Source organism: Sander vitreus, chromosome 6, assembly GCF_031162955.1.
Source record: "Sander vitreus isolate 19-12246 chromosome 6, sanVit1, whole genome shotgun sequence".
In the NCBI taxonomy this organism is placed as follows: domain Eukaryota; kingdom Metazoa; phylum Chordata; class Actinopteri; order Perciformes; family Percidae; genus Sander; species Sander vitreus.
The window spans coordinates 6149700-6162953 of NC_135860.1; the positions used below are offsets into that span (position 1 = coordinate 6149700).

At 40.5% G+C, this 13254-nt stretch overlaps 1 protein-coding gene across 1 annotated transcript in view; it reads right to left on the bottom strand.

Moving 5' to 3' along the window:
• Positions 1–13254, bottom strand: part of plcl2 (phospholipase C like 2) — a 39922-nt gene that overhangs the window by 9361 nt on the left and 17307 nt on the right. The window contains exons 3-5 of the mRNA XM_078252214.1: positions 9962–12445; positions 8573–8776; positions 2718–2793 (exon numbers count right to left, since the gene is read on the bottom strand). Coding sequence (XP_078108340.1) covers positions 2718–2793; positions 8573–8776; positions 9962–12445 — 2764 coding nt within the window. The remainder of the gene's footprint in view (positions 1–2717; positions 2794–8572; positions 8777–9961; positions 12446–13254) is intronic.

Genomic DNA, 13254 nt, shown 5'->3' on the forward strand with positions numbered 1-13254 from the left:
CAGTTGACAAATATTATGTTATTATATTTATGACACTTCACATCAACCTGTTTACATTTCTGGCATTGTGTACATTTGGTTTTTTCCACCTTATTGATCATGTTTTATTGTTTATATTGTTTTTATTTGCACTCTACATAGGTGTACACTTTCCAACTTTGTACTGCAGCTGGCGAACAACAATTTCCCTCATGAATAAAGTTCTAACTTCTCCTATTTCTAACTTCTCCTATTCTATCTTCATTTCTATCATATATGGCACAGAGAAGCTTGTTCAAAGTTCAATCCACATTAAAGTGTATTTTAACACAAACATTAGCCCTTTGCTTTGTATTCTGCAAAATGTCACTGCAGCGCCACACCATCATTTTGCACTTGGCATTTAAGAACATCTTCTGTACTGATCTCGTTACTCTGCAGCAGGTTCAGCCATCCATCTGCCCTGAATGCCAACTGGAACCTAAATGAGAAGTGACATCCCTGTGTGAGTTGCAAACACCTGACTGTGTTCTCCGTTACTGCCTTTGTGTGGGTCTTTTTTTGTGAGGGGAAAGTGTGCCCTGACTGAGCCGATGTAATGGATTATTCACAAATGTAATAGCTGTTGCTGCTGGAACGTTGTGCTTGCTGTAAAGTGGGAATTGGGTTTACACTGACCCAGTTTCTACACAACAGACACGAAACCATGCAACATGCCATATTGAAATGAGCGCACGCACACACACACACACACACACACACACACACACACACCACTGGGATAAAATTATGTCAGTTCAAGAAGGAAAAGAAATCAATGCTCAAGTTCATCAGTTTGCCATCTGTTGTGTCCTAGTTTACAATTGTTGAATGTTCTCCAGCTGACTTTAGATAATCATATATAATGGTGCTTTGAGACCAAAAGCCCCGTAAAAACATTTTTGGTCTATTTGAGCCTTTTTCACTGCTGTGTTATTCATTTGCCTATTGTTTCATTAAAAAATAATGATTCACTCTGACAAGGCGTTTATCAATCAGGGCTAGGACTCAAAAGGATAGGAACATCAGATCCCATTGCATTTCCAAATGCACAACTCATGAAATGGAGTGTCATCTGTCCTCAAACAGGACTTAACTAATAATGAAATGTCATTTTGTTAAGATGAGTAAGTATTAACGTAGAAAAATATCTTATAATGTCTGGCAGACATCTCCTTCAGGTTTCAATACTTATTTCAAAAGAGTAACATATTAGTCCAATGGAAGATGAGCAACAGGCAGAACTCGGGCACCACAACAGTTGACAATACACACTTGCACATGTGCTCTATGAATCAAACAATGCTCAATTAGTAATTAATGTGTTGAGACAATGACTTTGCACACTGTACATATTGTAAATAATACAGTATATTGTTGTAGCTCTGTAAACGGCTGGCGAAACAGCAGGTGGTGCTCAAAGTAGAATAAGAAAGAGGCTTATTATGATTACGGAACGCAGGTAGAACTCACTCATTTCATACATTAGCCATTTTAAATTGCGAATGCTACAGCAAAATCTCTGAACCAAATAGAAAACGGTCAAAATAATACTCCCCAGCTGCACAGATGTGAGCAGAGGCTTTGGTGGATCTTTCTGATGCCAGTATGCTCAACATCACAGCATCTTTTTCCTCAAAGCCACCGGTAATTGTTAAGGGCTGGAAGGTGGTCGAACTGAAAACACCAAGGAAAAAAACAGCACAAAGCCTTTGATCCCCGCATTGGTTAAAAGACACAGTCCTCTTCTCTGATGTTCCAAGACAATATAAATTAAATATTTTATAAGTCCGTCCATCTGGAAACCAATAAAGCTGAGCCAATGGTCCGCCCTTCCACTCTCCCTTAGCGCTTCCAGCAGGATTACTCTGTGATAAATTAGCCTTCTATGCTACCGAGATGAAATTCACGGCCAGACAGTGCTGGATTAATGTAAAAATTGTATTTGGGTTTTTACCCATACGTCTGCATAGACTGCAACACTTGTTACATTAAACAAGAAATGTCACAGAATAAACACCTTTGAAAACAACAGGAGCACAGATAAAACACACCAAAGGAAGAGAGCTGTCCGTCCTTTGACAGTATCCTCAGTCAATGTTTTCCTTCTTGAGACTGTGTCTGTGTGCATATTCTCAAATTCCAGCAAAGCCTTCACTGAAGAGCAGCCAATAAAACTTTGCTTCCCAGAAAAGCCGACTGAAGCTGAAGTTACTTTACCCCTGGTTGCATTAGGTCATTCTGTTACAATAGGCTACAAAGCCAGGACTGCATAAACACATGAAATACACATGAGGGTCTTACTAGTATCGAGCGTCTGGTGCAGAAAAACTATACATGGACTGCCTCTGTTAGCTTTGATGTTGTCCAATTCACTCATCTCTCTGAACCCTAAACCAAACCGTGTAATTAAAATGCTGCACAAAGGCTGTTACTGGCGTGAATTAAACACCTCTGTCTGAACTGCAGCTTTTCAAAGGGAAGCAGTGACTGGATCACATACTTGGAACACAATTCAAATGGTAATTCCACTTATGCAAATAAGAAAAGTATAATCAGTTCTATCGAATTTCATATTGAGTGATCTGCGTTGTGTGGCTTCAGAGAGATGGTGGGTCCATTGGGCAAGCATTCAGGAGCTGTCTAATGGTGGACAGCCTTTTATAGTTGTTCTACTTTGCCATCTGACCATCTCTTACCTGCTTTTTGGGTTTGTAGAATTCTCTCATACACCCCCTCAGAGTTTTCTAGCAGAGTCTTGCTGGTCTGGATCATCTGAGAGGAGACAAAACATATTGTTTATATTTGCCTTTATTTCCACCTCGGAAAAAAATTGGCAACCCACAATAAAGCAGGGAGCAGTCTCCGTCTGGTGGCCGGGTGTTCCTATCCAGGGAGGGCTCAGAAAAAAAACAAGCTGTTATTACAGGCTTGGTGGTGGGCGTGGTTGCTGAATTGCATTTTTGAAAGCCAAAATTAGAGGAAAGGAGACACAAGCAATTAGGGTGTTTATTAAAAGGTACGTTTTTCTCCTCAAACGGGAACAGTGTCTTGTCATCTGGAGATATAAATGTCAACCCTGATACTTGGTTTTAAATGTATCACTTTTAAAATAAAAAAGGGCAGACAATCAAGGTGGTATGATTAGGATGAGAGTAAAACGTAAACATTTCAGTAATCTTAAGACAGATCACTACGGTGTTATCTGTGAAATTGCAGCTGTAAAAGATGCTAAGTTTAGCCCCTGTGGTGTTGTGCTAAACCCTAACTGAATGCAAAAACTCTGCTGACCTGCAGGTTGTTAAAAGTCTCATGGTGGCCGTTAAGGCAGCCTTTGGGGTCTATTTACATGTTAAATGCCAACAACGCACCCGCCCAACACCACCCTAAAAAAAAAAAAACTTTGACTTCCTTAGACGGGGACAACATCACAGTGGTGTTTCACAAGGTTAATGATGCATACGTAGCCTGTCACAGATAGAGGTAAATACATACTGAGTGAACAGGGTGCCTAACAGGCACTGCTGCTCGTTATGAGGAAAATACCTAATTGTGATTATTTTGACTGATATTGCGATTGCGATATGATTCACGATATTGGAGGGAATGATGATTTTTGTATCCTTATTCTCATTTTCGTTAAAATTTAAAAAAAAATGTAAATGATTATAGTGTGTATTTTGCGAGGATCTGTACCAAACAAAGATGTTTTCTGTAGGATAGGATTTGTAGACTGGGACTTCTCTGTAGCACCACAATACTTAATTCAGAATGGGTTGACACATATTTTGTTTTTAACAAATATTGCGCCGATTTGGATATTGCACTAGTCCATATTGCGATTTCGATAAAATTGCGATTCATTGTGCAGCCCTACTAACAGGCCATCTGGAGCTTTCTCTTCGACTGTCTTAGTAATAATCTTAGTAAAAGACTATTGTTTAATCTGACGCAGATGATACAGTATATGTACCAAAATTGTTGCACTGCTTTTCAATTTGTGCCTTTTGGGCACTGGGGCCTTTGTTTATGCAGGATTGCTGTAATTGACTTGTACATTTAGTTGTACACTCCCTAAGTGACTTAAGTGCACCGCAAAGTCGTGTCACAAAGCCAGGCCGCCCTGCTCTGCTGCCAAAATGGAAAGGAAGGAAAGAAAAACACAATGTTATTCAAGCTCAGTGTAACGAAGCCATTCTGAAAAAAGAGCAGTGACAAACATCATGCCCCTAAGATCGATCTCTGGAGCATGCTGGCTCTGTGGCCGGCCAGCGATAGAAGAAAGAGTAGGGGGGAGTGCAGGGGGTGTCAGGAACAGCATGGAAAGAAAATGTGAAGGACGGAAACTTCTTTCAGAAATACAGGTGAACACAAGTTATAATTAGTAACACCCTCATATTAAATCCCATAGACCATTTAGTTTTATTAAGTGAAGTCTGGTGATATTCTATTGTAAAATCCCATGAAAAGACCAGAACCAACGACTGATTGATCCTATTGACTTGAAGTAGGCCTATTGTCTGTGCATATAATGTCTGATAAATCATATTCCTCTGTGCCAGAGAGCTCCACTGTTGTCCAAAAACTATCAATGAGCCACACTGTTGCATTACTATGAACATGGGCACTGTGGTTTATTTTGAGTCAATCCCACATACACCATCCTGTAGCTGGAAATACTCACAAGAGCACCAAATGCATTTATCCCAAACACATTTTTAAAAGAACAGTGCACAGTTGAGCCTTTTTAAAGTACTATTACTGTATATGTTTGTGATCCATTTGTTAAAGATTAATGTCATTAGTGGGAACCAATAAGCTAGATTTGCTGCAATAAGATACATATTGAATAACACCAGACATCCTTTAAGAGCACTGTGGTAGGAAAACATTTGATTAGCAACTAAGGCTTTACTATTGGATATTGTTTCTTCTAAATTAGTGGTAGAGTTTCTTATTCCATCAAGTCCTACTGGACAGTTGTGAGATCAATTAGAATTTGTTGGTGTGCTGTGCATTTTTACTGAAATTAGTTGATATGATTAGGGGTGGGGAAAAAAAATCGATACACCATAGTATCGCAATATTTTCCGTGGCAATACTGTATCGATACACAGACGCCAAGTATCGATCTTTTATTACATGTGTGTTGGTCAGTTTGTCTGCTTGACAATCCCATTTTGCAGCAATGAAATTGAAGTGAGATGAACAAACAGAACTGTATCTTTTTAGATAAAACAGATGTTGACAAAGTTTCCTTTTGGGGACATCATTTGAAATTGGGAAAAATTTGAAGTTGGAAAAAAGGTAATCAATTGCAATATATCGCAGAATATTGCAATATGTTTAAAATCGCAATAATATGGTATCGTGACATAAGTATTGCATAATACTTATGTCGCATCGTGAGGCCTCTGGTGATTCCCACCCCTAGTTGATATGGGTACCTCTACCATTACATCATCATAAGTTAGATCTATAACTCGCGTTTGTGAGAGTTAGAGAGGGCATGGCAAAGTGACAGATTTTCTAAAGACAATCATGCCTTTTTTTTTGGGCATGATTACATAGAGTCCATCCCCTGATAGCAGGAACTGTACGGGGGTCAGATGCAGTTTCAAAAACCCATGTAGTGAATCACTATGTTACACTGAAAGCAGTCATGGGTCATGACTAAGCGATTGTGGCTGTTTTGTGTCACTCCGCAGCTGCAGTTGTGGCACTTAGAGCTGTCGCACACGCTGTGATTACTTCCCTAATGGGAGAAGAGATTACCGTCTTGGTGGCAGATACCGCATCTCAAATGTTTTTAAAAGGTATAATCTAAGGTAAGTGGACACTAAAGACCACTCTCTTGAAAGTGCTGTGTATAGTTTTATTATTATTAATATACCCATATATAACAGACACAAATGCTCATTTATTTTGATTGTGATATTATCTTAGCAATACTATTAGGTATGTAACTAGCAACACGTAAAGGGGGATACATGTTAAACACAACAGACCTTAATTATGGATAAAAGATATCGGAGATATGCAGATGAATTATAATACATATAACTAATATGTAGGCTATGTATAGTTCTAATATATTTAAGTGCCATAGAAAAATTAATATTGGGTCAGACAAATCAATGACTAACATATGGGCTTTGTATTGCCCTTGGTTCAGTGTTTGAGAGATTGTGCATTCCCAACTCATCTATTTACAGGATGGCCCTTACTGCATCTGTTATGAACAAAAACAGAAATCAGAGCATATTATCTAACACCACATGCTGGCATCGTGCAGAGTCTCTCCGCCTTCTTCTCAGCACACAAATGAGCAGGAATTGAGACTGAGATTCTATTTTTGCCAGTTAGGAAGCGAAAGTCTGGATTTTGACACTGCCTGGATTTCTAATGGTACTGTTCCAAACATTATTCACAACTCTTTAATGTTTGGCTCTCCTGCTTTCATGTGGGCCTCTGCATTCATCAGCTCTCCTTCAGCTGTGCACCTACTTGCTCTCCGTCTCCTCTGGCACTCAGGCCTGTAGCTTCACACCACTTATGATTTTGGTCTCCAAACACTCGTCATTTTCTCCTTTCTTCCCTCCAACTCAATTTTCCTGGCACTCTTTCCATCAGGCCCAATTAACTAACCCTCTACTAATGAGTCTGAATCCAGCAGAGGGGTCACCTTAATCCATCATTTCAGCATCATACCCCTTCTCAGATGTTCATTTCCCACAGTCCCAAGGGATAAAGTGTGCCATACAAATAACACAGTTGGGGGCAAATAACACTTAATTGTGTCTCCATGTATTGAGCCTATCGAGTCCCTTATAGGGTTTAATATTCTAGGGGCAAGATGCTACAGCCAAAAGGATGGTGATCAATCTGATAAGACATACTCTAATTACTGGATGCAAAATTATTTTTAAGTCGTTCACTTGTTGCTCTACTTCAGCCAGTGGATTTATCTAGGGGATTTCTGCCTAGTGACTGAAATAATGATGGAAAGTCGACTTGCTCAGGATGTGTTTAGGCTAATGGCGTTGTCTGGGAATAGCCTCAATGGTATGTTGCATAACTTGTGAACATTGATTTTATTACTTAACAGAGCTCCTGCCATGTTACCTAACTATCTCTGTATGCTTCCAATAAAGTCCAGAAAAGCCACAGTATTGATTTGATTGGAGTCAAAGCTTGTTTGCTTGGTAAGGTCTTCTTTTTTTTCTCTAGTAGATTGATGCATAGATAGATACATAGATAGATAGACTGATAGATACAAAGATAGCACCACTGCCAAATCCTCCTTAAACTACAGTTAATATGTTGAGAAATAACATTTTTCTCTGTGCACTGCTGCCTGCATGAGAACCACAAGGATTGACAAGAAAGTAAAAGCACATTTACCCCAAAACATCTTAAGATTAAATAATGTGTGCTAAATTGTTTCTCTGATTTTTTTTGGACTCTTTTAGGTTCGTATAACTGAATTAGGGCTGCACGATATTTTGTTTCATCGTCTACATCGTGATGTGCGCATGCGCGATAGTCACATCGCAGGACGTTGCGATGTTGACGCTACAAATTCTTTGCTGCTTGATAAGACCCTTCCCCTTTAAGACAGGTGGTCATGTGACTGTCATGTGATTTAGTTTGTGAAAGACAAACTAAATCACCTGATTAATGCAACGTTATCACGACATCTCCCGGCCATTTTTCACCGCAGAAAGCTGCTACCAGCCAGGCCAAAGCTAACATAGTTAGCCTAAAGAAACAAGGCGTCTGTCCCAACTAACGTTATGGTTCGGAGCTGCGACGCTGGAAACGTAACACTAATCTACAACAGCAGTCTGTGTCTGATATAACGTCATTTACACTGATCTAAGTGCTCTTGGATACACAGTTTGTTGAAGAGTGTGACATGCAGGCTCTGCATGCTCAGCAAACCAGCAATCATGACCAATTTTAATCAGTTTATCAAACAACCAAAGCAGGCCCCGCTAGTCGACCACAACCTGACATTTAGAGGAAGCAACATGCATTATTAATATCATTCACGTTAGCCTGGATTGATATTATATGAATGCAATGGTGTCATGTCAGTCAACCAGTGTATTTCTTCCTAATTTCCCTCTCCAAAATCACTTCAGAAGAGTAATCACAGCCTTACTTTCTTTGGTTTTTGTAAAGCATTAAAGTTCAACAAAGACTGGTTCACATAAGAACATTTCCTTTTTCATTTTTATTTTCTTTGTAGATGCACTCCCCTACAAAATCACCCCAGTAGTTTAGAATGATTTAGTATTTCTAAATAGGGCTATTTATGTCCTCTTGTAAAAATGTGTCTTTTTTTCATATCGCAATATATATCACAGGGGAAAAGAAATATCGCAATGCAAGTTTTTTACAATATCGAGCAGGCCTAAACTGAATGTAAAATCCTGTTTTATATTTTACCCACACAGATCAGTAATTTGTGTCTTCCTGTTGTGTTTTTAATTGTATACTAATTTCTCTGGATCCATCTGCTGGCAACAAAGTCTTTCAGACTACTCACCATGTCATAGGTGGTGACGACTTTCTTAAGGACCTCTGGTAGCAGGCCTTGGGATTCCAAGTTAGGGTACTGGTTGGCGAGGTTGAACACCAGAAGGGGGCTGTTGTCGGGTCCAGTCAGTCGAGGGGAAAGGGCCAAGATGCACTGCTTCAGGTTAGCCACTGCTGAAGGGCCGCACAGCTCTTTAAAGGACACAATGGCATTCTGCAGAGAGAAGAGAGAAATTAAAGCTGGACTTGCAAGCAGTTATACTGGTTTATACTGGCATGCCAAGCAAAACATATGTCTAATGACATAACACTAGTAAAAGTCTGAAAAGAAAGGGAATATATTCAGTGTCGCTAAAATCTGGCATTGATCTGCATTAAATATATAACCACAACCCCATGGAGTAGTCAAAGGAAGTGGCTGGAAGCTCGCTCATTACCTGTGAGAACTTTTATTTTGGCACGTTAGCTAATCATAAACAATCCTTTTGGACTGACACCAGTTTCACACGGAAATGGAAGGAACACACACACACACACACACACACACACACAAATCCTAACCTTCCTGTGAAAGCACAAATTTAAATCCATAAACATAAAGGACCGGAGGGACAAACTGTGACAGGACGGCCAAGATGTGTTATAGTCTCAAAGCCAGTGGCTTGTTATTACACAATGACTGCAATATAAACAGGGCTACCAAAATAAATCCTACTACAATGCCTGAAGAAACACAACATGGGACCAACCACAGATTGTTGTGACACTCCAGTACAGCATTACTCACTGAATTTCTTTACAGAGACTTCAAATGAGAAATAAAGTCCACAAATGAGGCATTAATGTGAACATGAAAGAGAAAATTACGCCGTGTTCATGATCCCTTTATCATAAGAAGAAAGGTTTGGGACTGGATTTGTCTAGATTGGGAGCTGTTAAATATAGCAAGTGCTAAGGTTAATACATGTTAACAGCCGGCTGAAGGCCCTGTTCATCTTCTGTAGTAGCTGCAGTGATTTTAACATCACACAAAAAAAATGTACCATTTCAAAAGGGATCTCAACACAATGTCTCTCAACTTTATTCCCGCACTTGTTTTGACTATTGCGCAACACATAAGGATTAGATCAAATGTGATTTAATCAAGCCCGGTGGTTTTGTGTACATCTTTCCAGGGTGGGAGCCTTTTTTTTTGAAGATGCTCAAGATTCGTTGTAGTAAATCTGGTTGTAATAATCTTTACTTGACCTGGGGTTACATTTTCTTCAGTCTACCCTTTCAGAGAAAAACATTCCCATGCTGGAAGATGGAAGAAAAAGTTGGCTCACTGTTGTGCACACATCCGAGGTTACTAGTGAACAGTATAAGCACTTAATGGAGTTTGATTTAAATGTCTTACCTGCATGTTTTCTCTGAGATCTGTTGCCTCCCTCAGTGGCAGCATGGCTGTTTTGAAGACATCATCCACAGCCTTGATCAATAGCACTCTCATGCTGGCATACTCTCTACTTCTCTTGCCCTTTCGTACAGACAGTCCCCTTTTGTGTGGTTTGCCGCCCCCTCTTCGATTGGTTATGGCCACATGAACAAACAACAAGGTATGTAGCAGAACCTCGCCTGTCAGAGACTGTAGTGGTACATGGCGAAAACCTGGCTGGAGACACTCAACGGGGATTGTATATTGGCCGATAAATTCATCACCAATGTAGTCGTCGTCTAGCACCACAAAGCGCACCATTGCAAGCTCAGGGAGGTTGATCTGAAACTCAAAGCTCTCATCAAACAGAGGGTTGTCCCCATTCTGGTTGACCGTTTTAGTCCTTTGTTCAGCACAGTCAGCAGGAATTCCGTGAATTTCCACGTACACATAGGGGTCTACTACGTCTCCTTTGGCACCTGAGCCTTTGGGTTTGGGGAAGTTTTGTCCACTGATGATCTTGATGTGTAAGAGCTGTGGAGAAACACCAGGTACTGAATCTTTAGTGTTGGCACTAAAATATGAAACCTGCTCCCTCATGATCGCTGGACGCAGTACATAGCCGCAGTTCCCATTCTGACGGAACCAGCCGATGTTTAAATCCATCATCAGGCCAGGAGTCTGGTAGTTCATTGCCACAATCTGGCAACCACACTTCCAGAAATCTTGTGGATTCATGTTGCTAGAGTCTATGCGCATGGGGCTAGGGTAAACTCGTGCAAGGTACTTTTTGTTGTAGTTAACAAAGTCACCTGGGAAGTCACTGGCACAGCGACTGGCAAAGACCTCATTGAAAGAGCAAAGCTCCCATTGCTTCTGGTTCTGGAAAGATGTTGGAAAGTCTTTGAATTCCACAGACTTGCACAAGGTCACAAGATCAGAGAGGTCCTTGGACAGCTGGAATTTTTTGGGTGCGATAGTCTGTTGTTCCGCAGACTCAATGCTCATCCTTTGAGACATTTCTGCCCCCTCGTCTTCATCTGTCACCTCACCTTCTGAAGCAGTGCAGTTTGTGCTCAGTTTCTTACCCTTCAGCAGAATCTTTCCCTTCAGTTCTAAGGGAGAGGGGAGGTAGCAGTCCTCAGGTTTTGGAGAATCTATGTGGATCTTGTCTCCAAGGATCTTCTTTAGGTGCTGAAACATGACTCTCTGCTGCTTTAAGGAGCAATGGTTTTCTAAACACAGTAGTAGTGGAAACTCGGATGCAACAAAGGCATACTTGTTGATGACGTCAATGACGCTGCGAAAAACTATCTGTGATGTCATCGTGTGACCAGTGTAAATAACAGGTTCGTTATCAGGCCCATCCCACACATCCAGCTCTACACTGCGGCAGCCCATCTTGAGGGCACGGATATACCCTGTCACATCAGAGGGACCTCTGAACTGATCTTCTATCAGATATGTGTTGTGGGATGCATTGATGTAATAGTGGGACAAGGGCTGTTTCATGTCTTGGCATACGTTTTTTTGTTCAGGGTCAAATATATGGCACTCTGGAGACATAAGATAGTTGGTGAACCCATCAAGAGAAAGCCAACCCTTGAGCTGGCCCTCTTTAGACGGTTCATATTTCTGAATGACGTCTATGCTGGTGTCTTCACTGACTTGTGCCATTCCCTGCTCTGCCTCCAGAAATATCATTAAGTCCTTGGTATCCAAAAATTCTTTGTTACTGGAGAACTGAACAAAGAGAAAATAAATTTCTGGTCTGGTGCAAAGATCATGAAAGACCTCAATGAACTCATCTTTTGTCACATCAGAACCTGCTTTGTCCTTAGCTTTGTGAAGCTCCTTGAACTTCAGTTCTATTTTCACATTTTTAAGTCCCGGGTTCAACTTTTTGACTAGCTGCACAGCAGCACATATGGTTATTTGTTTGCTGTTGTAACCGCCTGCCTCATCGAAAAGTTCACCCAGCCAAGATGAGCGCATGTTGTTCTGACTGCTCTCTATCATATTCAAGGTATGTTTCCCATAGGAGATCAGGTATCTCAGCCCTGTAACCCAAATGTTGGCAACATCTGCAGTGTTTGCCACCAGGTCCAGGGACTCATAGTTCTCCCCAAAGATGATTGAGAAGGCACAGTCCTCTGATATCTGATCATAGGTTCCATTAGTTCTAAAAGTGTCTGTATTTTTCCCTGTCCGCACCTCCTTGATGGATTTTACATCAATTTTGGCCTTTTCTGATTCCTTCTTCGAGGGCTCCCATCTCAAAGACTGCATGTCGGCATCAAGGAGAAAGTAGCGGTGGTAAATGCGGGAATTGGATCGCACTTTCTTCAGCTCAGTGCCATCCACCATTGCACTGATGCAATCACTTGCACTGCTAATTTTCTTCTCTGTGGGCATGCTGCTGAATGATACGGTCTTCTTTCTTTCTTTACGCTGTCTTGAGCTATCCTGCAGAGAAATAGAACAGAGTGCATGAATAAAAACCCTTCTGTAGATACTGAATGATAAATAAAGTTGTATGATTTATAAGACAGACACTACGAAAAAGACATTCAGTGAAAATCTTTAATCGTTTTTAAGTTTCAACAATAAGGAATATAATGCATGTCTTTTCAGCTGTATAGAGGCTTTCTTGCTTTCTGAAAAGTAACGGCTTGAAATAGAAGAGGTTTTCCCAATAGTGCTTTACTTCTCATCATTAGCTAAACAAATAAATCAAGTCTTCAAAGAGTAAATGTTTGATGCACTAGAAATGAACATCCAGCGCTTGAGAAAGACATCATTTCTGTATCTCCACTTCTTTCCAACCCACAGTGCTATCCAGCCTATGGCTTTGTACCTGCCCAGATTCCCCTAGGTCTGAGGCCAGTAACACTGGGACTACTTCACATTCATACATAACCTAGCCAATGCGTTGCTTGTGAAAAGAGTGAAAGAGGATGCGTGTTTGTTTAAACTAATGACAGAACAAAATGTGGTTCCATGTGTTGATTACAGTTTATTTTTTACCTCAAATTAATTGTAGATTATCATTCCTTCAACCAGTGTCTAGACTGGTCACCACAAAAAGACCTGAAGTAGAATTGTCGCCTTGCGGTTGTATGCCTCTGCCAACCAGTCAAGTTGCAGTTTACATCCATGTCTGTCCAGACTCATTCTATATGTAGTGTAGACTTTAAAGCAATTTAATGAAAAAGGAATTAAGTGTATTTTTTGGCAAAACATGGATGCTTCACACACATCTTCAACTCAGCACC